The sequence below is a fragment of the Choristoneura fumiferana genome, chromosome 27 (genome assembly GCF_025370935.1).
Source record: "Choristoneura fumiferana chromosome 27, NRCan_CFum_1, whole genome shotgun sequence".
In the NCBI taxonomy this organism is placed as follows: domain Eukaryota; kingdom Metazoa; phylum Arthropoda; class Insecta; order Lepidoptera; family Tortricidae; genus Choristoneura; species Choristoneura fumiferana.
In genome coordinates this window covers 8,051,996-8,079,549 of record NC_133498.1, presented here as the reverse complement: position 1 = coordinate 8,079,549, position 27,554 = coordinate 8,051,996, and the positions used below count along the sequence as shown (strand labels likewise).

Genomic DNA, 27,554 nt, shown 5'->3' with positions numbered 1-27,554 from the left:
AGTTAGAACAGGACGAAGAATGAGTTGTACAATTTCTTGATCCCGGTGGTTTCACGTTGCCGGTGACTTTGAAGGAGTTCGTTCTCAATTTTCATTAGCATATTGGTGTTGGAGCGACAGAGGTGGTACTGTATATGTGGCTCCAAGGACGAGGGTTTGGTGGTGAAGCGGTTGCCAGTGAGGTATGTTCGGTTTGGGAAGTACTCCATGAGGCACAGCGGTGTACTGGTGGCGACTAACGCTGGCGGTATACTATGGCTCCTGGAAAAGACAATTGCTGTTGAAGATCATAGATATAACAACCATCTGTGTTGTTGAAATAGATATGGAGGGAATTCGGTAGTTTTCTGGGTAAAAAAAAAAAGATTCTATTTAGTCTGTCAGCTATCGCTATTATACCGTTAGCTATTGTACCGTTTTTGTCAAACTTAAAACCTAAAATTGCTAAAAGTGGCTCCGAAGCGGTAACGTTTCGTGTGCTCTGCCTACCCCATTTGGGAATACAGGCGTGATGTTTGTGTGTGTGTGTCTGTCAGATTGACCATCAGAAAATATTGGAGACATAACTGTTTTCTTTTGTCAGTCAAATAAAAAATGTTTTTTTTTTGTTCAACTGGATGGCAAACGAGCAAGTGGGTCTCCTGATGATAAGAGATCACCACCGCCCATAGACACCTGCAACACCAGGGGGATAGCAGATTCGTTGCCAACCTAGAGGCCTAAGATGGGATACCTCAAGTGCCAGTAAATTCACCGGCTGTCTTACTCTCCACGCCGAAACACAACAGTGCACTGCTGCTTCACGGCAGGATTAGTGAGCAAGATGGTGGTAGCAATCCGGGCGGACCTTGCACAAGGTCCTACCACCTGCAAAAGAAGCCAAAGATGAAGTGCGTTGAAGTTCAGGAGTGGGGGCCCGGGACGTTACGCCGTGTCAGTGTCGCTCGGTGTGACCTCACGCGAACTTTAAATAAGAAAGAAAGAAAGAAAGAAAGAAAGAAAGAAAGAAAAAACATATATTGCCACCAAACACATTAAATAAGATTTCGTAAAAAATAAAAGTTTATAATTGTGACAATAGGCATAAATGGCTATATCTTCATCGTTTTTTAGGGTCCGCACCTCAAATGTACTGTTATAAAGAGATAAATAAATAGAAGGAAAAAACGGAACCCTTACAGGATCACTTTTTGTCCGTCTGACTGTCTGTCTGTCTGTCAATACCCTTTTTCTCAGACACCGGTGGAGGTATCAAGCTGAAATTCATATCTAATACTCAGGTCTACTGTCCCTTGAAGCTATGAAAAAATCAAACTTCTAAGCCAACGCGATCAAAAGATACAGCCGTTTGTGCTGCAAATTTTCGACACTCGCAAGGGAATCAAAACCTACAGGGTACTTCCCGTGAACTCAGAATCTTGAAATTTGGTACGAAGCAACGTCTTATAGCACAGATAAAGGAAAAATTGCGAAAAGCGTAAATTTTTAGTTACATCATATAATAAAAGTATTTTTAATAATTTGTACTCCTCGGTGCGCGAGTCCGGCTCGCACTTGGGCGGTTTATGTTTAATTGACAAAAGAAAAAATACCTATGTGTCCAATATTTACTCTGACGAGAATATGTTTTTTTTTTAGCACACTGAAGTATTCTTACGGGATAGGGAGTTCTGCAAAGTGTAAGCTTTATACAAATAAAAATTGTGATTGGTTTTTTGGAGTCTTTTTTTTTATATATGTATGCATAGGATAAATTCGTGTCTAGATTCCTGTCCAGCGGTGGCGTAGGGGTTATAGCACGCAGCACGGATTGCTGAGGACCTGGGTTCGATTCCCAGCGCTGGTCTCTTTTTCTGGTTTTTCTGTGCATCCATGTCTCAGTTTGTATTTTCGAAATAAAAATTGTGTTAAAATTTCGTTATTTTGACTCATTATTACTACCAACCTCTTGGGATTTAACCCTAATTATGACTGCCATTTGAAAACATCGGAAGTATCAAAATTTGCGTACTGAATTTTTGTCAAACGCGGACGTGCATTACAAGGTTTTATCATGAATACAAGCATAAAACGTTTTATTGCAAATTATGTTACGAAGTCTCCACATGGCAGTGACGTTGAGCGTTCTAATAAAGTTTCAGGCTAAATTTAAAGACATTTTTTATGCTCTAATCGTAATGTTACTTACCACAAAACCATAGGAAACTAAATTATTGCAATAGAACGATTTTCGTGACCTAATTTCTTAAAACGCGGACACGAGCGTCTATGAAATTTTTGAGGCAGTTTTTAGCGTCTCTAAATAACGGTTTATACTATACGATTTTTCAGCTATTATCTCTAATTTCGAGGTTGGTCCTCTTAAGGTCTCTACCCATTACACCGTATCATAACATGACCGTAACGTGCCAGGAAAAAATATATTCTTTGTATCGAAAAGTATGAGACTATGCAGGTGGTAGGACCTTGTGCAAGGTCCACCCGGATTGCTACCACCATCTTGCTCACTAATCCTGCCGTGAAGCAGCAGTGCTTACACTGTTGTTTCGGCGTGGAGAGTAAGACAGCCGGTGAAATTACTGGCACTTGAGGTATCCCATCTTAGGCCTAGGTTGGCGCATCCGCAATCCCCCTGGTGTTGCAGGTGTCTATGGGCGGTGGTGATCTCTTACCATCAGGAGACGCACTTGCTCGTTTGCCATCCAGTCAAATAAAAAAAAGACTGCCCACTTGCACGTTTCGTAACCAGCCGTCGCCGTCGCGTGTCACGTGTGCTCTTGACAATACAATACAATACAATACAAAGACTCTTTATTGTACACCAGACATACAGAAAACATATACACAGAGAAAAAAAATGAACAAAAAAAAACGAACGTGTCAGGAACGGAATGTCAAGATGTCGTTTAAATTTTCTGATCTACTTTTGATGCACCACCTGTTGTAAACTAGTCCTTCCTTCTTTCTGTAAAAAAGGTTGCCTGGAAGAGATCGCTCTTAAGCGATAAGGCCGCCTATTGCTCACCTTGTAATTTTAATAATTTGTTGTCTGTATCGCTTACTATGTCTGGTGTACAATAAAGAGTCTTTGTATTGTATTGTATTGTATTGTTCCTGTTACGGTCATGGCATGATACGGTGTAGTGGGTAAAGACCTTTAGATTGCTTAAGTGACTGGATTAAAATATATTATTTTAATAAGATTATTAGCTTAAGTCGGGTCAGAATTGCAATTCTTCAATAGGTTGAATGGACAGCATGGTCATCAGAAAACTGTGAAGAGTTGACTTTAAAATGGACAGATTTATAATCCACTTGTAACCCACATTATACCTATCGGGTTTTGACTTGAACCGCTTAATTTTGTTTGTTGTTACTACCTTACGAATTTAGTCGCACAAAGAATAGTCCTGAACTTATTTCAACTGCTTATTGTAAATTCTAAATTTAAGATCTACTTTGAAAGTTGCATTGCTTTACATGCGATTCAAGTTTAATTATATATATTTTTCATAACTTACATTTTTTTAATTCGTAGCTCACCTAATTAATTATTATATATTAATAAATATTTTAGGTTGTACATCTTCATTAAATAAATAAGAATGGCAGAATAATAAGAAAGCATTGCTCAACAGTTTGACAAAAAACAAAAAAAAACTATGACCACAATAATTTAAGGACAGTAACAATTGAAAGACGTCAAAATAAAAATAATACCTTCCCTCGTGTTCACATTCTCACCTTATAAGAGTCCCTTGCGCATAATGTCACAGCACTTTAAAAAAAAACAAATCGTATCACAATTCAGTCAAAAAAAAGCCATATTGGCGAACATCCAAATCAGACGCCTGCCACCGCCATCTTTAAAAAACATCGTCAATCCAACATTCTCGAACGCGTCCTTTCGCGCTTAAAATGGACGCGGTCGCGCGGGAAATTCGAAAATCGAACGCACGGCGTCGCCGCACGGCAGTACACAACGGAGTACGGGAAGTGGTCTATTGCTAAATTGTACTGAGTTTAAAATGAATAAGTACGGCGTATTGTCGTTAATTCGTTGGCCAATGGCGAGAGGGGACTGAGACGGTGGAGAATTAGGTCCACTTGGCAGCAGGGTCACGCAATCAGCGGGTCAAGACGTTGGCGTGGGGTACAGCGCGGGAAGAAGATGGTTCCGCGGCATTTGTTTCATATACGAGTCAATCATTGACAGCCATGTCAGAGGGGTTGGAGACGCGTTGCCTTCAGCCTGGCCGGGGCGTGAGCGTGAAGAATTATCGTTAGACAATCCGGAGAGTAGGAAAACCATGAGATAAATAATATCTATCAGTAAGCATGGAGTGAACGTGAAGCGTGATATATTTGCTTCGGGATGAAGGCCGTGATTACCTTTAATATTTGGACGCATCTATCTCTTATTAGCTAAAACAAAAAGAATAAACAAGGACTTGAAAATAGGGAGGACCAAGTTGGTGATAATAAGTGAACCTTGAGGTGATCATTTAATATTAGAAGATCATTTTGTGCAGACCCAAGAGAAGAGATGGCCTAAGAAAGCTCCTGACAAAATATAGGAGAACAAAAAAATTACATGTTTATGTTTACGCCTATAAGTACATCTCTTCTCGCGTTCCACGTTAGCTTTTGTTAAGTTCAAAGTCCATGTCCATATGCGACAAAGGGAGTAGAACTTTGGCCCGCCAAGTTGGCAGCTCCAAAGAGATAACCAGATCTCTTTGGTATTGTGGATAGTCCTAGAAAAGATTCCATGACGATGATCACTCGCTATAAAGTGAATCATTAACTTTGTCTCCTTTGTTTCCTGTTATTTATTTGATAATAAGGTCTTCATACTGCCTATTTAGAAAGAAAGACCCTCATCGTTAACATCCAAATTCTATACCTATATCCTTTTGAAAACCAACATAATAATTTATATAAAATCGATAACAGAGAGCAGATGTTAAAAACAAACAGGACTTTGAAACATGACGTTTATATTGCGACTGTGTCCTATATTCTACATGGCTGAGGAAGGCCAAGATGGACCTATTCTGACCAGGTTAAGGAGAAAGTGGATTTCATGTCGTCGTAAGTAAAACAGCTGGCCGAAGACCGTGCCGAGTGTGTTACTCCACCGACAAGAGGGTAGCTCATAAATTTAAGAAGATTCTATACAGGGAGTCCATGACCATGGGGCTTTAAGTCCAAGGTTCGATTCTACTCGCATAGCTGAGCTTCTTTTGTTCTGCAAATTTTCAAAAATATGATCAAATATAATTTTCAATGTATGCCATATAATACAAAATTTAATGTTTGTTTGTTTATACTCTTTATTGTACAAAAAAGGAAAAACAAAAAGGTTACATAAATAAAAGTAAAGTGACAAGTACAAAGGCGGACTTATCCCTGTAGGGATCTCTGCCAGTCATCCTTTGAGTGTTAGAGGAGCAATAAAAAAAAACAAGGAACTATGGCCCAAGCCCTCTTGTTCTGAAAGGAAGCCTGTGCCCAGCAGTGAGACGTATATAGGATGGGGTGATGATGATGATGAATAAACAAAATAAGGAATAATAAACAATAACAAGGAATAATAAATAAATGTTCATCTAAGAGATGTCCAATAAATGACCAATATATTTAAATGCCCCGGTACCAAGAGACAGCAATAACACCGCCATGTCTGATACACTGATTTAACGATTCAACTTTGAGGATCAATAAATTATCACGTTACAAAACAAACGTAGCTTAGTTATGCAAGTAGAATCAACCCTTGAATCGACAAGATTTCATATTTCTAAGACTATAATTTGATTCGTTCTCTGCATTCTGGTTGGAAAGAGAAAGACGCTGATATTTTTAAAATTTCGCTACGATTGTTGTTAATCTAAAAGGGCATAACTCCAAAACTATCACACAATAGATCCATTACTTTTGTCTAGTCTCTATTTAAAAAAAAGAACACGTAAATCTGACGTAAAAGTTGTCAAAATTATGAGAGCTCCTTTTTCTGGTGAAAAGGCAAAGGAATCATATCTATTCTGTGGTAGTGTTGGCAAATTCAGATATATATATATATATATTTTTTTAAATATGGAGAAATAAATTATTATAAATATTTTCCAATGTTCAGGAGGCAAAAATCGTTCGATTCCTGTAGTTAATTTGAATTTAAATTTGACTTTCCTTAAAGCTTCAGAAAGTACATCTGGTATTTTGAAAGCATAGTATTCTGAGAATGAGCGAATGTGGCGTGCAGCAACAGCAGCCCAAACACGTGGCGACGAAAGTACAATCGCCATCTTGGATCTGGTAGCAGAGTTTAATTGTCTCCAATAAATTCCAATTAAAAGTCCACGACAGTGACACGCATCTTAATTAGTCAGGGTCTTTTGTTTGCAAGCAAAAAAAAATACCGCCATTTTGTGACGGGTAATTTTCTAGCCACCAGGATTCAATCCCCTGTGTTATGTAGAACCACACTGGCAAGTTTGCATAATGCGTTTAAGACATTGAGAGTGCATTGATAATAAAAAAAAAACCTACTGCCTTGAAAAAATACAAAAAAATGGTCTATGACTCAGGGTTTCTCAAACTTATGGCTCCACGTACCCCGGTTAAAGTTTCTAGACGACAGCGAACCCCTACCTCCCCCCCCTCCCCCACCAAAGAAAGTAATAAAACTGACTGTTGGAGAAACTAAGTTTTTCTTTATTTCAATCATCATGATAATATAATGTATATTATTTATTTCAATAAAAGGTAACAAATATAGGTAAGAATCATCTTGCCAACGAAAATACAAACAACAACAAATAACAAACACATAAGTAACAAATTTGGAGTTGAAATAAAAAATACAAAAAGACTCCAAAAACCAATCTTAATCATCTGTCGCGAACCCCCTACCGTCGAATAGCGAACCCCTAGGGGTTCGCGTACCCCACTTTGAGAAACCCTGGTCTATGTAAACTAAGTTAAAAGTTCGACAGTCGGGACTCATTCAAACCAGCAGGCCTATTGCGTAAAGAACACGGGATCGTAGTCGTCATGTTATTAAAATTGGTTTTTGGAATCTTTTTGTATTTTTTATTTTAATTCCAAATTTTTGTTACTTTTACGGTCATTCCGTAAAACCCATATCGAAAATACAAACTGAAATACAGATGCAAAGAAAAACCAGAAAAATAAGACCAGCGCTGGGAATCGAACCCAGGTCCTCGGCATTCCGTGCCGCGTGCTATACCGCTACACCACCGGTGGACAACGGTACAGACACGAATTTCTCATATGCACCATATATCTCAGCCTGTTTGTTTCTTATTTAGTCACTTAAGCAGCGGCACTAGCGACATCTACGCTGTAGCCCTCATCGAGAAACTTTCAGCACTCCATTGGAACTAACCGCTCACCCGGACAAGAGATATCGTCATGTTATTTCAAAGCGATTACATATTCGGTTGACATGAAACATTCGTTTCGCGTAACAGAATCTAGCAGCAGCTTTAAAATTATCAGTAATACATGTGGGTACACGCTCGAAAAACTTATACTTGGTTCGGTTAGGTAATACACTAAATGTAAACAAACTTCAACTGCCAGATTTGGCACATTCAAGGATTTTAAACATTTTAATTATCTATCATTGTAATAAAAACTAGACTAGTGTATTTCAATACAGAAATGGAAATGTTTAGATGGTTTAATGGGGGAATTTCAATATTTAAGACACCAATTGACGTTGTTTTGTTTACATTTAGTTAATAAGTATAAGGCCCTCCTTCGGGCCTCTGGGTAATCCATCCCATCCATCCCAGCATATATACGTCCCACTGCTGGGCACAGGCCTCCTCTCAGAGCAAGAGGGCTTGGGCCATAGTTCCCACGCGGGCCCAGTGCGGATTGGGAACTTCACACGCACCATTGAATTGCTTCGCATGTTTGTGCAGGTTTCCTTACGATGTTTTCCTTCACCGCAAAGCTCGTGGTAAATTTCAAATGTAATTCCGCACATGAATTTCGAAAAACTCAGAGGTGCGAGCCGGGGTTTGAACCCACGACCCTCTGTTTGAGAGGCGATAGGTCAAACCACCGGGCTCCGGGTAATAAAGCAAGTTATATAACAACAACAACAAGACATACCATCAACTAAAAAAACGAGCCGAAGTAGAACTGCCCCTCTCTCAGGATTGGTTCCTTTCAGCTGCCAGATGAAAGTTCACAAACAGCATATAAGAAAGACAGTGACTGTCCATTAATATTTTCCACGAATCGGTATTTGCGTCCCTTTCTAGGGAAGGCGCGGTAGCTCTTTCTGCGGAATCCTCTGTGTCGACGCAGCAGTGGATGGATCTGTAAAGAAGGAAACAAAATTGTTTAAAATAATGTGTTTGTGTCTGCTAGTTGTAGAAGATGACGTCTGCGGGCGAAATGTGGACAACTTAGCCCTGCACGTATATATAGCAGAGCCACACCGACAGCACACATCGACAGCGCGATGGATGAGTGCCGGCGCAGATCACGCCACCTTTTGGAGGCGTGGTTATGATCGCGGATACCCTCGCGAATTGCGCCTATGTAAATTTGTATATATTAGATCATTTTTGTAAATAAACTCTCTTCTTCTTCTAAACTCCAATCTAATAGGGTGTTTTACTTATCTGCTACCAAACATCCCTAAATGTTAAAACACAAAACGAGCTAAAACTTTTGACTGTATAATACAGCTAAATGGTAAACCTTTTGGAACGAACTCGACAACTCGTAATATCGTCGTCTTCGTTGCTTGACCGTTTAACACTTTTCCACAGATAAAAAATAAAATAATGCCGGTGCTCAACGCATTGAGATTAAATCCTACTAATATTATAAATGCGAAAGTTTGTAAGTCTGTTTGTTTGTTACTCCATCACGTCTAAACCGCTGAACCGATTTAGATGAAATTCGGTATACAGATAGTTTTTATCCCGGAAAATTTCATAGTTCCCGCGGGATAGTGAAAACCGAATCCTACGCGGGCGGAGTCGCGGGTAACGGCTAGTTCATGAAATAATTGGTGCGACAGTGGCAGACCTAGATTAAACGCTGACGTCATCAGTCAAAATACTATCAATGATTCATTTTTAAAAAGTAGTAATTTATATGAAGAAAATATCGAACTGGGTTTCTAATCAAAAAATATAAAAAAAAATACATTTTTTTAGACGTAAACTTGTGCAATTCTAATTCAAATTTCATACTGAACCCGCGTAGGAACTGCGGCCAGCCCTTTCATTCAGAGAACTGGCCTATACGGTATAGGTTAGGGTCTAAGCTATACCTTGAAGTGGGATGTACATACGTATAGGCCGAGATGATGTGTGTTGTGTAGTGCAACATGCATCTCTTCGTATTTAAGAGCGTTTATACCTGCTGAGCTGGCAACGTCGCATTTTTGTTAGTTTTTCTCGATTATTCCATAAAAATTTAATGAAAATTAAAAATGTTTTCTGATAGAACACTTCTTAATATATAAGTTAATGTTTCTACTCCAATAATTATTCGTTATAGACTTTTATATTCCTTAAAAACAAATTAATGTTTATGACCGGTTTTTAAAGAAAATAAAAGTCTATAACGAATAATTATTGGAGTAGACACATTAACTTATATATTAAGAAGTGTTCTATCAGACAACATTATTAATATTCATTCAATTTTTATGGAATAATCGAGAAAAACTAACAAAAATGCAACGTTGCCAGCCCACTCTAACACTCATGGCAACACGCATGATCGGACGGATAGGTCTAAATTGGATTTAAAACTTCGCAAGTCATACGATTCTTGGATTAACTTTGTATCACTTTATTAGTCTCCGATAGTCTTCAGATTTTCGGAAAGTTAAGATAAGGTATCTTTTAAAGTTTAGATAAACCATCCACATAGTACTCGAGACAAGAGATACACTTTTCTTGTAAAAAAAGAGCAGATAATGACCCGTGCAATACAAGCGGAGGCCATATTGTCTAACGTGCTGACGCTCGCCATCGCATTCGTCATCTCTTTCTACCCTCGTCTCACACCGTGTGACAAAGAAATGGTGAAAACAATACGGTATTTGACTATTTTGTTATGTTTTATAAATAAAAATTACACAATGCCTGTTATCGAATAGAGAAACAATTTTTAAACTACCTTTACAAATAACAAAGTTATAAAGCTATGAAATTCAAGATTAGACAGAGAAAGACATACTTGCTGCATAGAGAAAAGCGTTTGAGAAAGAGACAGGTATATAGATTTTTCAAAAAATCACTATAAATCCAATTTTCAACCGATTTAAGTTTTCTCTTCGCTAAACACTGTCTGTATATCTATATTTTCATAATAATATTAAGACATGGCAAATTCTGGAGTTGTCAAATACCGTATTGTGATTCCGAGCGTCAGACAATAAGGTCTTAGGTCTCGGTAGTAATAATCAACTTGCATGTCTTGTCTTGTCTATTATTAATTTCAAATTGTTTGTATCTTAACATGCTCTGTATGTTATTATCATCACCACAGCATATTATAACGTCACACTGCTGGGCACCGGCCTCTTTTCAGAATGAGAGGGCTTGGGCCGCAGTTCCCACGCTTGAGGGCCCCGGGGCACTGCCCCGCCTAGCCCCTTGGTAGCTACACCACTGCCACCACGGCTTTCCAGCACGTCATGTGCATCGGACACCTGACGCATTTCCTAGTTAGCAAACCCCATAAATCTACAATTCCAGGCAATAAAAAATACCTAGAGCATCATGCGAAAATCGCGCCACGTGAAGGGAAGCTGAATCTTCTAATCAAGATGCCAATTTAGCCTCTGCTAAAGCAACATACGCTTTATGACATACACACATGGTACAAGACAGTTACAACGGTGGAGACAGCCTTAAGTGAGATATATGACGTTCGGTTTATACTGGAGCGAACCAGTTGGATGGAAAAAAAAATAGGACGGTATGAATGATAGTCGGTTCTTATGTTCTTTAAATGGTTATGGCTGAATGCAGTGGGTTAGGGCCAGCTTAGATTTATAAACACGAAAAGAAAAACTATATTTCTTTTCAGGATTCCATAGACAATGAGATGCTATTGAACGTAGACGGCTGCCTCTAAGTACACATAGGCTACTTTTTATTGTTCCTGAAATATCTCAACCGCTGAGGGTTCTCTGTCCTTTCGGCGAAATATCATTCCCAAATGTTTGATTTGCCAAACTGTTGCAATTCCCAACTCATGATTTTCTCTGAAACCATATTTATTCGTAACTTTCATAAAACAAACCTAACCCACTGTGCACTATAAAACTATAAGAAAATACATTGAGATTATTTTTTTAGGTTTCGGAGAAAATTGAGAGTTGAGAAATAAAACAATTTGGCAAATGAAACATTTGGGAATAATATTTGTGGGAAAAGGCAGGATAGTCAGGATAAGTGTAGAGATATATGGAACTGTGGCCGGGTGTTTCTTTTTTTTTATTAAGAAAGGGAGGAAAACGATCAACGTAAATGAAGACCACAATGTATTTTTTTTGGATTCCCATAGGAATGGAGTAAAATAAGGACAGCTATAACGTGGACGACGTCCCAAGTAAAGACTAGACAACAAAGACAATAAAGAGTACAATAATGTTGAATACAGTGTTTTACAATACAATACAGGAAAAAACAATTGAAAAATACACTTATTAAACTAATTAAGTTACTGAACGGTACAGTTTTAAATAAGGTAAGAACATAAACCAACACGCTGTCAATACCATACAGCCAAGTTTTATGGTTAAATAAACATTTATGTAAATTATTAAGATAATATACAAGACAGTTGACTGAAACACTATGGCTTAATCTTTAATTCCTCAAGGATGAAGCTGCGAGCATACGTTTGTTTGTTTATACTCTTTATTGTACAAAAAGGAAATACAAAAATGTTACACAAAAAAGAAAGAGCTAAGTACAAAGACGTAAGTACGTAGAGTACGTTTGTAAGAAATAAATTAAACACAAACTATAACATTGGTTTTTCAGCGTCCACACAAAAAGTCACGAAATTTGATGATCAGTTAACTATAAAAATAGGTTCAAATAACGAAAAATTTTTATTTATCACTTTTACTAAATTATTTATATATTTTTTTGTCTTATGGCAACATTGTATGAAACTGAACTAGCTTTACCCGCGGTACCACTTACGTAAAACTATTTATTAAGCTGTGACGCGAAAGAACCAAAGAATAGTACCTTAGGAATCTACAAAAATCAAAGTACCTAGATATATTAAAATTAAAACCACTCACCAAGCAACGTCATATTTCATAGCGAAAAACACTCATTTTGAATTAAAATGAAATTATATCCAAAAAATACAAGATGGCATGCGCCCGCGCTCAAATCCGACCGGGGTCTGGTTGCAAGTGCGTTAAATTGATACAATGAGGGGGAATACAATTAGGACCAAATAAAACTAGTTATATGTATAGTCCATTCGATAATTTCGTGTTTTTCTATTTCAATTCTTTAAGTAGATAAATCATGTGACGCGATTCATATTGAAAAGCTGGAAACACACTTTTTTGATAAATTGTCAGTCGACAAGTAGAATTGGATACTTATTGACATTTATGTGAATTGCTTACCGTCTTTTTAGATATTAATAATCTCAAAACAATATTCATTTACTAAAGCTGACCCTGATAGTTTTAAGAAGGCATCTGTACAGAATACATTTTACATTTACATTATTTGTTTACTTATTTTTTATTTTTAACTACATTTTTTAATTATTTTTTTGAAAATTGCTGCCCCAATAGCCTTTATCTTTCTAATATCGTGATAGTTCGCTCTGTTCACGCAAGAACTACTGAATGGATTTCAAAAACAGAAATTACACACAGACACTTTCATATTCATAACACATAGGATATTTTTTATATCGTAAAACTACTTAGTTCGAAAATTATTTAGAAAAATGTGTCAATATACACAGACGAAATAACATTTATATTAATAACAGTAGCTATTTCGTAAACGAAAAAAAGTATCAATGTAACTTATCCGATTTAAGTTTTAAGAAAAAATGACACGAAAAAAAATCACCATGGAAAAAAATGCAAAAAAGGGTCATATACTGCACAACACCGACCAACACTAAATTATACTGGAATTGCGAACGAGTTAGAACCAGTAGGGCCCAAATATCTAGTCTGCTTTAAACAGCAGTACCTACACTAGTGTTTCGTCACTTCATGTAATAAAGTAACTTCTCCACTACCACAGCAAGTTGCACATGCGGTTGATAACAGAGCACTACGATATAACACAACATGAGGTGGCGCTCTTTTTTGACGTGCCACGTACAACATTAAGGTATGCTCTCAAAAGGCATCGGCAGATCGGTCTCTCCCGAAGAGAGAGAGAGAGAGAGAGAGAGATTGAGAGATTTATTTACACATATTCGATACACAGAAAAACGCGTTAGGAAGAAATAATAATTATAAAAAAAACATCGAATAGCATAAACTGGGGCCAACATAACGTTCCGGCAAGCCGCAACGTTTTTCAGTGGGACCCATTAAAACTAAACACATAAAAACATATACACACTAGGCAGAGAGCAGGAAGCAGCTAGAGCTAAGAGCAGGAGCCACTTCCTAAGACACCGGTACAGCTCGGGATGATCGATTTATTGTTGTGGCTGCCTTGAGATCGTTTCCTTACTGTTGAAAGGCGACATAAGAAAATAACGTTACTGGAGACCATAAATTGCAAAAAGGGCCATAATGACAGGACACTTGATACAACACGACAATTTATTTTTACACCTGCTGGAAGGAAAAGAAGAAGATTGGCTTATTTTAAACAGGTGCAGGAGAAAGTGGGTGTCGTGTCGTATCAGGAAGGCACCGCTGGCCGAAGACCGTGCGGAGTGGCGGTCACTCCACCGACAAGAGCGTAGCGAAGGAGAAACATATTGTCAGTAATTTTTACTACTTTACTGAAAAATAGCAGCTCAAAGCCAATCCCAAGTGCAAATAAAATGTGTCCAAATGACATTTTAATATGCATCATCTACTCACCGCAATTAAACGGAAAACCGGTTTTTACCGCTTAAAAACTAGCAAGTAATGGTATTGTGCACATCTTAGTTCCTTTGTGATGTTAACACATTATTAAGTTCAGATGGTAGGTAATTAAGTAAATGAAAAATGACATTAAATAGTTTAGAGAACTGCCACGATAACGTATCGTGATTATTTAATCCAATGCCTCTGCAAAAATATAGTCTTACCTAATGAGAGAGAGACATTTATTTACACATATTCGATACACAGAAGAAACACGTTAGGAAGAAATAATAATTAAAAAAAAAAAACATCGAATTGTATAAATTGGGGCCCACAGCATAATGTCGCAGAAAGCCACAACGCAGTTTTTCAGTGGGACCCATAATGAAAATGAATGATACCCCACACTATGGTTTCAGGCAGGAAAAAATATTCATTCCCATCCCACTTTACGTGTAGGATACCTCTCTATCGAACCAACTGAACCGTGTGACCCACTGTGGAACCTTTTCGTAGAAAAAGTCATTCATATAGTGACATCGCATTTCTTGATAATTCATTATGTTTACTTACTGTTACTGTTACAGCGTTCTACGGTGGGTCCATATCTCTTTTTTCTCTGATTCTCTGTTCAGAATTGTTATAAAACAAACCTAACCTAACCTATAGTTTTCTATAGGTTACCATTTAAAAATTTCAGAAAACTGTGGTTTCAATAGGAAAAAAATTGTAACAAACGATGATTCGTACAAAATTTGTATGACTAGCGAACAGTATGCGAACTTTGGCGCGCCCTCAGGTATCAAACGGTTCAACTGTACCTGCCTCAATACAATACAATACAATACAAAGACTCTTTATTGTACACCAGACATACTAAGCGATACAGAAAACAGATACACAGAGAAAAAATTACAAGGTGAGCAATTTTTGTTTTCAAATTTTTATTTCGCCGCTTTGTCCGTGTAGTTAATAGTTAACAATACTTATGCAATGAATTTAATTAACACCTTGTACAAAGGTTTAATCGAGCAAAGCAGTGGGGAAAGGCTATTAATAAGTTAAAATTAGCTTACCTAAGTAACAGGAGCTTTGGATATACACTAAAATTCACGAATAGGATAGCTTGACACCACCAATCATCTGACGCACTTCCTCAACTGACAAACTCAATCCTCCAATGGAATCCCAACAGAAATAGTGAGCTGTGACGTCACTTATTGTGCCAACTAATAGTTATTTTTTTCAAAGCAACCAAAAACCCAATTTTATACTTCGTTTATTAGTATTAGAAGAAGGGTAAACAATCTTGGCGAGTATTTTTAAAAACGCTCTTAAAAAATAGTATTAGCTTATGAAACCAAAAGAATGTAAAAGACTACATTTCCTTGCTATTATAATCGTTACACATTTGCTGTGTCTTATTTTTCAAAAGTGTTCTACAATAAAAAGACACGTCAACATCGCTTACCTTCTTTCTAATGCTACGATACGAAGTATAGTTAATTTCGATTTGCTTTGATTTCCGAAGTCAGGTCTTGGAATTGTTTGTTAATGTCTATGACTATTAGTATTACCCTACCCAATTCAAAGACTCCTAATAGACTTGTAAAAAAACAATGTGCCTACACACAATGTCGATTAATAACTGACTAATCAGATCGCACAACTATTAAGCAATCTCTAGTAATAAACTATAGGCACGAATGCAATGTAGAGCAAGGCATTGTTTTTGGCGAGTGTTTTAAAGTAGTTCAAATTACAAAGTTATCGCAGATACGTACCAAGTCATTCAAGGCAAGGTTGTCAAGGCAGTTGACAATTGACATAAGATTTTTTTTAAATTGTCGTAAAAAATGCATTGAATGAAAACTAAAATAAACCAGACTGCCCCCAAAAAACTTTATACGGTTAAAAAAATTATATAATATGTTACAGTAACAAAAAAATCACCTGCTATATACTTTTTTTCGCTGACGCTATTTTGAAATGGTACTCCAATCTATAATCAAATGATATCTCATATTATGTCGAAAGCCGTCCAGCCGTTTAGGGACACCTTCATGCATACCTAATAATATCCTCGAAAAAACATCCTAGTAGTCTCGAGCTCTAAGTAATATTGAATAACTATATGGCGCGAAGCTGTAATAAAAAAAAACTATAGCATTCAATTATTTAATGAAAAAATGGAAAATGAAAACATAGTTTATTCAGTATCTTACTCAATTTTGCAGGTTACAGGTTGGTTGCCTCCTTTTAAGTATTAAGATACCTGTGTCAGGAGACACCGCTCCTCCATCGAATGTAACATTTACATGCACAATGTGTTACAATTTATACTTAATATTAAGTTAGGATAATAAAAGCAAAAAATTTCAAAAAATTAAAATTAAATAAAAAACCAGTGTGAATTTATTCATTTAAAAGTTGAGGTAAGTTTACTATCTAGAGAGTCTAACATTCCAACGTGTTGATGTTTGCATTCTTTCCAAGTAGAGGGGTATATATCAATATAATTATTTAAGACGTTATATAGTTTAGCAGACTGAAACAAATATTGCCTCTTAGCGTATATAAATGGTCAAAACAAACATAATAATATTTTCTAATGCAGCAAAAACGTAACCAGCTAAAAAAAATCCAGTAAAACACTTCGCTTCTTTAGTTGGATAGTATCACAACTAAAAAAGAAATGTTTTTAGCAGATCGTTGACATGTTTTTCGAGTTTTTTGATTAACAAATATTAAAGGACAGCCCTTCAAAAAACAATTTTAAACGGCTCACCTTGAATATTTGTTAATCAAAAATCTCGAATAACATGACAACGATCTGCTAAAATATACCGTACTGTAACTGAGGGCGACTGTACCAGCCAACATTATTTGACCCAATACTTGACTAGATACCTACACCTACTGCTCGTTACTTGTACACAATGAAGACATTTCGAGGTCCATTTATTCGATAAAATCCTAATCTGTAAAGTTACCAGCGATTTTTTAAACAGCTGAATAAAATCAAAACTGTCAAAAAACGGGCAGTTTTAAATCTAAGTAAATATGGAACCTCGCTAAAGCCGTGTAGAGCAGCCTCGAGCCGAGCCATATTGTCGGTTTTTTGGCCGTGCTCAAAGGATCCTCAGTCTGAGCCGTGCCTTTGGCAGCGTCTCCACTTGCGCGGCCTCGGAGCGAGGCAGCCGCTCGGCTCGAGGCTGCCTCTAGTGGATACGCGGCTTAAGATAATTAATTGGCGTATGCTGCATTGTAAACTTAGACTGGGCACAGTAAAAGGGAGATTTCAAAAATACGCCTATAATCGATCCACATCTCGATTATGAACAAACTAATTTCAGCTTTTCAGTTATTTAATCAACATCTTGCATTACTGCACAGAACTGCTGGGCTACTACGAAACTCAACTCGAAGTTCGTGTCGTGCGGTCCCTCTCGCTCTCGTATTAAATAGTATAAGTGCCAGAGGGACCGCACGACACGAACTGCGAGTTTCGAGTTTCGTAGTAGCACTCACTGCTGACATGGAATTAGGGAAATTGACTATGAAAAGGTGTCGGATTCAGTTTTCTGGACTGTACAGTGCCCTTAGTGTAAGTTTTCGGTTACAAAATACGTCTCGATCGCGTTCGCGTTAAAATCTCAATTTGTATAGAAACACGAACATCGCAAACGTTCCGATAGAGGCGCTGTTCGTGTTTCCATATAAATTGAGATCGAGACGTATTTTGTAACCGAAAGCTTACACTAGAGGTACAGTACCTACATGTACATCAACGTTGTTTGAATACTTAGTGTAATTCTAATAAAAACCTTGAACATCTGTCGGATGACGCAATGTCATTGATTAGCGTCCATTTGCGGTGCCTTATGGAGGCAAAGGCGGGTCTTTCAGGCTACCATTCAGTAGACAATAATGTATGCGCCAATACTATCAATAGACTTGCTTTTAATGCTTGACGTTTAACTGGGAAGGGCTTTATATTTAGACGTACTAGATATATTGGTTCAAAGCCATGGTAGCTTAGTAATTATTTTGACCTATGGCTTCACAGAGGTAGAACAGTGTGGGCTAGAATCAGAATTAGTGTCTGACTGAAATGTTTTTTTGCCGAAACCGAAAGTTCGGTTCCTTAGTCCTTGTCCAAACTGCTTAAATACTTGTAGATTACTTTTTGAATAATCAGACATTCCTTTCAAAAAGATATTACGAATTTAGAAATATAAATCGGCTTCGCGTGAGTACAGTTGAGTTCTTAAACTTCTGAGCGAACTTTTGATAAAAAATTTGATAAAAAATATGTGAACCGGCGTACATTCAGGTTTACGCTCAGAAGTTTAAGAACCCGGCTGTATGTACCTACAGTTTTTGGGAAATGATGATGAAAAAAGTAGTGCCCTTGATTAGAGAACTTTGTTTTAATTTTGCCCGTGCGAATACTTTTCTAAGGCTTAATCTGAAAAATATCATCAATCAATATCAGCTCAGGCTCAGGGAAGGTTCTATCTTCGTTTTCTAAATGAAATACTTAATGTTAAATTTAAAATATAATTTATTACTTAGTTGTACTCGGAGATAACAATACCGCGATGTCCAATACAGAATGACAAGATACCTTCAACATCATTGATTTATTTATCATAATAAAAGCTTGTAAAAAAACTTATAGCACCAGACCAGTGTCAACGTTATTCTTTAAAAAAGTCACGAATAGTTATTATAAGAATCAGTAGTATCAATAAAGCCTGTAAAAACTTCAAAATGGTGGTTTAGTGACGACACAGTTTGTAACTTAATCCGAGACTTGAGGGCACCCAACTCTTTATTATCGAGACAGAAAAACACTCGCTTCACTCTGGCATGAACTAGCGCCATCGCACACATCACACAAGGCTCCTTTATCAAATAAACATAATATCCAGTGCACAAGTAAGGTCCTTTATCATCAGTAGATTGCTTAGCGCCAAAAGCAACGCTCGGAAAGTATTTTTTCTTCAGGAATCCCATTAGATTTTCATCCACCCCCCGCAGAGCGACCGCGGCTTTATTTTCGCCCCCCCAAGCGCCGCCATTTTGTGTCTTAGCTACATTGTCTATTGCCAACATGGCGGCGTGTTTGACAGGATGCTCTAATCTATTGTCAAATGCTGCGGCAACCACTGAATTTGAACTAGGATCAACTACTACAGCTGCGTTAAGACATGATATATCACAATTCGAATCTCCTTTATACCATTTGGCTACTTCAAAAGCCAACACCATAAACTTGGTATGATTATCATTCTCAGAAGGACTGAACAACGTCCCGTCAACTAACCTTTCCAAATATTTATTTGGATGGAAATTGCATGACCAGAGTTTGCTGCAATCTCTAAAATGGTTCGTCAGTAGCGGCTGAGAGAGCGGCACATCTATTTCTTTAAAATATTCAAACATATTTTTTAATTCTTCAACATGGCACTCAATGTACTCTTGTATAGAAGAAACGCTGTCCAAGAAATGTACAGGACATAGAACTATGTCTCTTTTTCGAACTCTTTTCAGATGCGAAAGTTCTTTAAGCGGTATTTTCTCGTTAAGAACAGCTATTGCTTTTGATATTTCTTTGACATCTCTTATATGACCAATGTAAACTTTCGTCAATCGAATAGGTTCGAATATATCGTCTTGTAAAACAGCCATTAGATTATTTTTTCTTCCTTTTACATCCTCGATATACTGCTCTATGGTCATGGCAATAGAGTTTTCTGTCTTTTTCTTTTTGGCCGCCGGCTCTGTGATCGACACAGGTTCCATTTTATTCTGGATGATGCTTCTTGGTAAGCTGAAAATAAAGAAATTTTCCTCCATTGGTTTCGACACTTTATCACTTTTAAATTAAAACACAAGTATAAATCACATTTTGCACAATAAAAACACTGTGTTTTCGGCTACCTACTTTTGAACGGAATAATATAATAAAGTTTAAGACCAGAAAACTTTTTTTACTATTAAAAATAATAATAGATCACTAAAATTAGAACCACATGATCTGAACTTATAAATATATTTTTTTTAATTTTGCTGATTTAAAAAACATGAACCGACACCGGTTACCGACATAGCTCGAAGAATTGCGAAACTGAAGTGGCAATGGGCGGGGCACATTGCTCGCAGGACTGATGGCCGATGGGGTCAAAAAGGTTCTCGAATGGCGTCCGCGGACCGGGAGACGAGCTGTCGGTAGGCCTCCAACAAGATGGAGCGACGACCTGGTTAAGATCGCGGGATCGCGGTGGATGCGAAAAGCACAAGACCGGTCTGAGTGGAGAGCCTTGGGGGAGGCCTATGTCCAGCAGCGGACGTCTTTCGGCTGACATGATGATGATGATGATGATGAAAAAACATGAATGACCGAAATTAAAATAATTATTAATGATAATCACTGTTACACTTTTTATTAGATAACTTTTTGATTACACCAAAATATAATTATTGGTTATTACAACCTAACCAACTTAACGAAGTTGAAAACCCCAACATTGTCATTTCATAGTCATCTCAAAAACGGCTGAACCGATTTTATATTTAATTTATTATTTATTTATTATTATTTTTATATATAATTATTTTATTTTATAAACTAGTATTTTATAAACTATTAAACTAGTAGCTAAAACCAACTCGGGAGCTATGATGCCATAGATAAACAGGCACATATACCTACAGAGATAGCAAATTTATAACACCCCTCCTTTTGCGTCGGGGATTAAAAATAAGGTACACGGGTCACTCACGTATTAGTAGTCGAAGTATGCCCGACATACTTACGGACCAATGACTCTCTTTCAGTTGTTGGTACTCATGGGCGGTGGTGATTATTTCCCATCAGATGACCCGCTTGCTCGTTTGCTCGCTTGCTTGCCGTTTGCTTGGTAGTTTTGATTTAAATACTCTAAAATAAACAAAAATCCCTCCCTCCTTACGTAAAACTCTAATTCTGTTTCTAATATAAAGTTAAATGGTCAAACTATTGAATTTGTAAAATCAACAGTAATTTTAGGAATAATGATCGATTCTAAACTACAGTGGGGACCTTACGTTGGGTCACGTAAATTGAGCTCTGCTGCTTTTGCAGTTTAGAAAATACAGCAGCTAACCGATGTGGCGACGGCACGGTTGGTGTATTTTGCTTACTTTAATAGCATTATTTCGTACGGCCTTATTTTATGGGGATCTGCTGCAGACATTGAATCAATTTTTATCTTACAAAAGAGAGCAATTAGAGCAATTTATAATTTGAAGACGCGTGAATCTTTAAGATCTTTTTTAAGGAAACAGGTATCCTAACCCTGCCGTCGCTTTATGTTTTTGAAATAATCATGTATGTTAGGAAGAACATATGTGATTTTCCCACTAACGTCGATAAGCCAAAGGCTACTAGAAACACAGGGAAGCTTAAAGTTCCATCTCACAGACTGGCTAAAACGAAAAAAGTCGTTTCTGGGAAATTGCATACGTTTTTATAATAAAATTCCAAAAAATATTATAAATGAAACGGATACAAAATTCAGATGTATTGTCAAGAAGACATTAATATCAAAGGCGTATTATAAAGTTAATGATTATATCATGGACAGGGATATTTGGAAATAATTCCGATCCGTATTAGCGATCCCTTCAAAAAGCGAACCTACTGTGTTAAAAATAAAGTTGTGTAAAATACTTGTGATGTATAGATATCTATAATAATATAAAAGTGAACCGCCAGAACGGGACAAAAAAAAATGAGACAGCAGGATGGCGTTCTACAACACCATTTTGACACGTTTCTCCCAAACAATGCCTTATTTCTCTGGAATTTTAAAGCAATTCGATTCTTTGACCTTGGTAATCGCAAAAAACTTGAGAAAATATGATATTGGGTGTGTACATTTTGTATATTAAGCAAAATAAAATCACAAGTTCGAATTTCGAGCAAAAAACGAGCGATCTATTATCTATGCCAGTGTTGCCATTCAGGGAAAAAGAAATCTATTCATTATCCTGCATTGCAGTCTGTAAAGCTCCCCATTCATAGCCGCACGCCAGCAGGGCTACTACGAAACTCGAAGTTTGAAGCTCGTGTCGTGCGGTCCCTCTAACACTTATACTAATTAATACGAGAGCGAGAGGGACGGTACGATACGAACTTCGAGTTTCGTAGTAGCCGTGCAGATTACGTACTTTGCTGCGATGCCGACGCTTCTGCAGAACAGACGCCCATCGGCGTCAGCGGCATCCAGGTAAAGCTCAATTAGACGCCCATCGGCGTTTTCGGCACTCCAGTTGCAGATTTGTAGATATGCATAAGAAACAGTGTTCGTAAACCTTTTGTGATTTTTACTATCACTATTTTTGTACAGAAGTAATGAATAATGTATTTTGTCGGAAAAGTTCGTATTTAAAGCCTGACCAGAAATATTCGCCATGTTGCGGAATTTCATTGGAACTAATTTCTTACACTGGCAATAATTTTAATGATCGTCAGTGTCACTGTGGCGGTTTCTTTGAACAATAACAAAAAAATCCCAAAACGATTCGTAGTCAATAACGGATCATTGTAAATAATGTTTATAATAAACTACTGGAAAAAAACGCTTGGGGAATAAAACTATTTCGCTACAAAACCTTTTCAAATTAACATCGGAGCTAACAAGTAAACGTTGTAGACAAGTCAAGATGTCATTGTAGTCTAATTCTAGTCTAGTAAAAAAAAGCAGTAATTATAGTTATTAATAAACTTTCTAGGTATATCGGAGTCATCGATTACGCGAATTATGAAAGAAGGTCGTTCCTCCTCAGGTTTTAGGTCGCCAAAGAAAAAAGAAAGCATTGTTCCGACTATACTGAACTATTTGCCATATAAATAAGAACAATAGCGCCCTCTTGACAATAGTCATATATTTTTGGTTTACCTTTAGGTATCTTGATACGATGAAAAAACATTTTTCACTAGATCTATAAGCAGGTAACTGACTATCCTACTAATCCTATTTATCCTACTTATCCATACTAATATTATAAATGCGAAAGTGTGTGTGTTTGTATGTTTGTCCGTCTTTCACGTCGAAACGGAGCGACGGATTGACGTGATTTTTGGCACAGAAAGTTCATGAGCCAGATTAACGCCAGATTTAATAAAACATTTAATATATATATCAAAATATAAATAAATAAAATTAATATAATTTATAAATATAATTAAAATAAAAAGGTTTGGATTTTACCAGATAAACAAAATTCATGGGATAGCTTGTTGAAACTGAGATAAAAGATTAGAGACATTCTGAGAATATCTTGTCAAAAGTAAGTTTGATATTAGGTACTTTTTTTTTGCGAGAAGACAATTTTTTCATTAAAGTTTTGACTTCCATCCCAATCTTGGCCTATATCAGACCTTCCCATTAGTGGTCCAGGTGGACTGGGGGTCCATGGGACGCCAGAAAGGGTCTGTGTTCGTGTGAAAAAATGGGGGTTTAGGAACGGATGTGGTTTTATGGGAATCGAAAGTTATAGATGTTTTCAATTTAGATTATCGGAACCAGAAACGGAATCGGAACGGAAAACTGAACCGGAACCAGAATCGGAGCCTGAGTGATAGGTGGACGAGAAGTTAAGGTTAGGTCTACTAAACCTGAGGGTCTATTGCGTAACGTTTCTGTGACTCGCGATCACAATCAAATGATAGTTTTCGCATTCAAAAACTGTCATTTGATTGTGGTCGCGAGTGTCAGAAACCTTACATGATTAGCCCTCTGTATGTTTTTGATGTGCGCCGCTCATGTCCAGTCGCCGCGGTAAGCATTTACATCCGATATAACTTCCGTTTCTAAAGTAACGGAACCGGACCCGAAACGGATGTTTAATATCAAACGGAAGTTCCGACTCGGAACGGAATCGGAGCTCCGTAACGTCCCTGGTTTCTAGGCAGGTTCATAGGTTTATGCTACAAAGTGCAAAAATGCTGCTACTGGTTACAAGTGCAGCTTGCAGCTATATTACGTGGCGGTGAAGAGGTTAAGTTAATCCTGTTGTTTAGTAGATTCTTAGCAGAGAGTTCTTGACCAGTAAAGAAACAAAGTAATAGGGTTATAATATCAAAAAATTTAAGATTTGAAAGAAAAACTGTAAGAATGTATTATGGCAACCCTGTTAATTAAAAGAAACAATAAAGATTGCTTGTAAATACATACATAAGTTTATGTCAAAATTTTCATTTTTAATAAAAGTTTTTTTGCACTTGCATTGTCATTTTCTTGTTTTAGTAACATCTGCAATACATTGTGTCTTAAGGGCGGTAAATAAGGAATTATGAACGAGAGTCTATTAGAAGCCCGAAGACGAAGACTGAGGGCTTTAATGAGTCAATGTTCGTAATTCTAGTAGCGCCCGTGCGACATACAATGTTTTTCATCACATTCGGGTCAATCAACTTTTTTACCGACACTAATCTCTCCGCGATATTTTAAAAAAAATTGCTGACTTTTGTAAGTAAACATGTTTTTTAAGTATGTAATTTAATAGATGTTGTACATGAATACATGCCATTCTACATAAGTTCAACCTATTAAACCGTGAAATATCTTGTTGGAAGTACGATTCTTTGGTAATGTCAGAGACAACTTTGGTAACGCAGGAGACGCCCAAAGTGTGGGTAAAATAGTTGATTGGCCCATTCGCAAGTTAAATTATATATTTGTAAAAGAAAAACTGTAATTTTTCCAAAAATTGCCGATACCGCTGACTACGCTCTTGGCAGCGCCAGCTCCGCGCCCCCCAAAGCGTTTGCCCGACCAGCACGCCATGCAGTAATAAACTCATTTACCGTTTTTAAATATATTACTTCTCTCTTCTTCTCTTCACCAACATCTGCATATAATCATCCCATAGATTTAGTGCCACAGCGGAGTGTACAAAAATATATCCTCCTGCCTGAGCCCTCGCATACTTTATAAAGAACCAATTAACACTGAGAATAATGGCCGAATGTTCTTTGTAAAGTACAAATTGTTCATTGAATAAAAAAAATTAAGATTTTTTAAATAAAATCCTAAATAACAAAGCTGTTGAACCACGTCCAATCAAAACTATTTGATTGCGTTTGCGAACATCAGAAACGTTAGGCATTACGGCCTCAGGTCGTAAGTAGTATGTTTGTTAAAAAAAGTTCGAGCCTATGAGTTTAATTAATGTTTAATTTATGATCTATTTTGTACAAAATCCTTTTAATGTCATACAAGTTGTGAGATATTTCATATTTAATCTGGAGTGGCTCATAAAAAAGACTGCGGCTGCACATGTCCAAATTAACCCGTCTCTTGGATAAACCTTATGGTGCTGAGCTAATGCAGTTAGTCAGGGAGAAGTGTTTTGCAAAATGGCAAGAAATGTTCAATATTGAACCCAGCGCTGGTCTCTTTTTCTGGTTTTTCCATCCATGTCTCAGTTTGTATTTTCAATATGGTTCAATATTGAATCCATGACTAAGGGCATTTGGTATGGCACCATAGAGAGTAAAATCTTGAAAGTACCCTGGTTTGATAATTCCAGCCTCCCCAGGAATCTTTTCATGTGGGCTTTTTGTGTGCGGTGGTTGTGTGGTCACATTCCACTAAACTGTTTTTTGAATTTGATGAGAGTTGTACAATCACCTTTGTGTATAAATTGTAATAAGACTGAAGACCTTATTCTTTTGGAATGTGATCAGTATAAGGACATCAGAGACAGGTATTTGGACGGTATGGGCCTGTTCAATGGAGGTGTTAATTTAATTCTAAGTCAACCACTTTTAGAAGAAGCGATGCTGATTTAGAGGGTTCTAAGACAGGCCTTTGCATCCAGAGACATGGTTTCAGTGCAAGGGAGAGCATAATATCTGTAGTGTGGTGTATATAACCGAGGCTTCCCATGAGGCTGAGGCTGACATAGTCACATTTGGTGTACTAAAGCCTTGTTAAAATACTAGATAAAAAACAAAAAAAAAAAAAACGCCGTGCGACTTAGGCAAACTGTTAGCCTAACACCACCAACCTGTCATGTGTGTCGACCAGTTAACATCCATACACAGATTGTAGATGCTTCATATTTAATAAGCCTCACAAGTGGGCACAAGCCTCTCACGTACAGGAAGCATAGTTTTTTTTATTTCTAGTTCTTTTAGGCTAGGTTCGTCTGTGTGTCTATGTTAACCTCACTGGAAGACTCAATGGCCACATTCATCAAACACTTCTTCTGCTATCCTAGATTTTCTGTCTGCAATGGAGTTGACAAACCTGTGTATATTCATATTGTATATCTTCCAATACGAGACAACCCAAGATAATATTCACTGCCCCAATGAACAGGTCCAAATCAGTCAAATATGTTTCACGGCTATCCTTAGCCAGTACACACTAATACAAAGCGCAGTTAGATTTCTAATATAACTTTTAAGTCCCAAGTGGTCTATTATGACGCGTGAGTTTATTTCACATCACAAATATATAAAATACTTGCTAGAACACTTTAATCTAATTGGAAATCGTAAAAAAACCTGGAACTCACACGTGCTAACCAATAAGACCGGAGAAATTCGAATAAAATGGTCCAATTCGACTCAAGATTGATAATATAGCATGAAAATAGGAAAATTATAAAGGAAAAATTACCTTGGTCGTTACTTTTTTCGGTGACGCACGTACAGTCCAGAGTCAATGCAATAAAATAACGATGCTTTACACCACTGTATGTAAACAAATCTGAGTTTTGAGTAAAACAAGTAAACTTAATCGTTTAGATAAAAATAATTTAACACATTACTACGACAGCGATCAGTCAGCCATTACATTACACCACAGATAAGAAATCTTACTGACGTAAGTGACGTGACGTCTGACAATTGACGGCTCGCTGGGGTGACAGCTCAGGGTGACAGTCTTTACTCTTTACCTGACCGGACAATACCAACATGGAAATACCGCCCCTGTTTTTCGTGTATACGCACATTGAATGCCATGCCACTAAATAACAGCAACAGGGCTACTACGAAACTCGAAGTTCGTATTGTACCGTCCCTCTCGCTCACGTATTAAATAGTATAAGTGTCAGAGGGACTGCACGACACGAACTTCGAGTTTCGTAGTAGCCCTGACACTTATACTATTTAATACGAGAGCGAGAGGGACGGCACGACACGAACTTCGAGTTTCGTAGTAGCCCTGACACTTATACTATTTAATACGAGAGCGAGAGGGACGGTACGATACGAACTTAGTATCGTCAACCCCCCCAAATAAAACCCACAACCTTAATGTGCTAGTTATGAAACCCGTGGTCGGTAAATGAGTCATTGCGCGTACAAATTTTCTAGTCATGAAGCCCAAGGTCGGTAAATGAGTCATTGCCCGTACTAATGGTGCTGCGCGCGCTGCTGCTGCAGGACCAC

At 37.4% G+C, this 27,554-nt stretch overlaps 1 protein-coding gene across 7 annotated transcripts; it reads right to left on the bottom strand.

Moving 5' to 3' along the window:
- Nucleotides 1-2: 2 nt before the first annotated feature.
- LOC141443283 (probable inactive tRNA-specific adenosine deaminase-like protein 3) lies at nt 3-26,994 on the bottom strand. Of its 7 annotated transcripts, none has more exons than XM_074108502.1 (3): nt 26,779-26,978; nt 8,149-8,358; nt 3-261 (listed from the first exon to the last, which is right to left on the bottom strand). In XM_074108502.1, exon 3 carries the CDS (start codon nt 207-209, stop codon nt 3-5), a length of 207 nt encoding a protein of 68 aa, XP_073964603.1. In that variant the 5' UTR covers nt 210-261; nt 8,149-8,358; nt 26,779-26,978. The 7 variants fall into 7 exon arrangements, with proteins under 7 accessions (XP_073964603.1, XP_073964607.1, XP_073964606.1 ...); XM_074108506.1 differs by lacking the exon at nt 26,779-26,978 and adding an exon at nt 26,162-26,183; XM_074108505.1 differs by lacking the exon at nt 26,779-26,978 and adding an exon at nt 15,172-15,380.
- Nucleotides 26,995-27,554: the final 560 nt, after the last annotated feature.

What these genes read in the sequence shown, in the direction of transcription:
- LOC141443283 (XM_074108501.1), bottom strand. Translation starts at nt 19,906, where the DNA reads ATGGAACCTGTGTCGATCACAGAGCCGGCGGCCAAAAAGAAAAAGACA.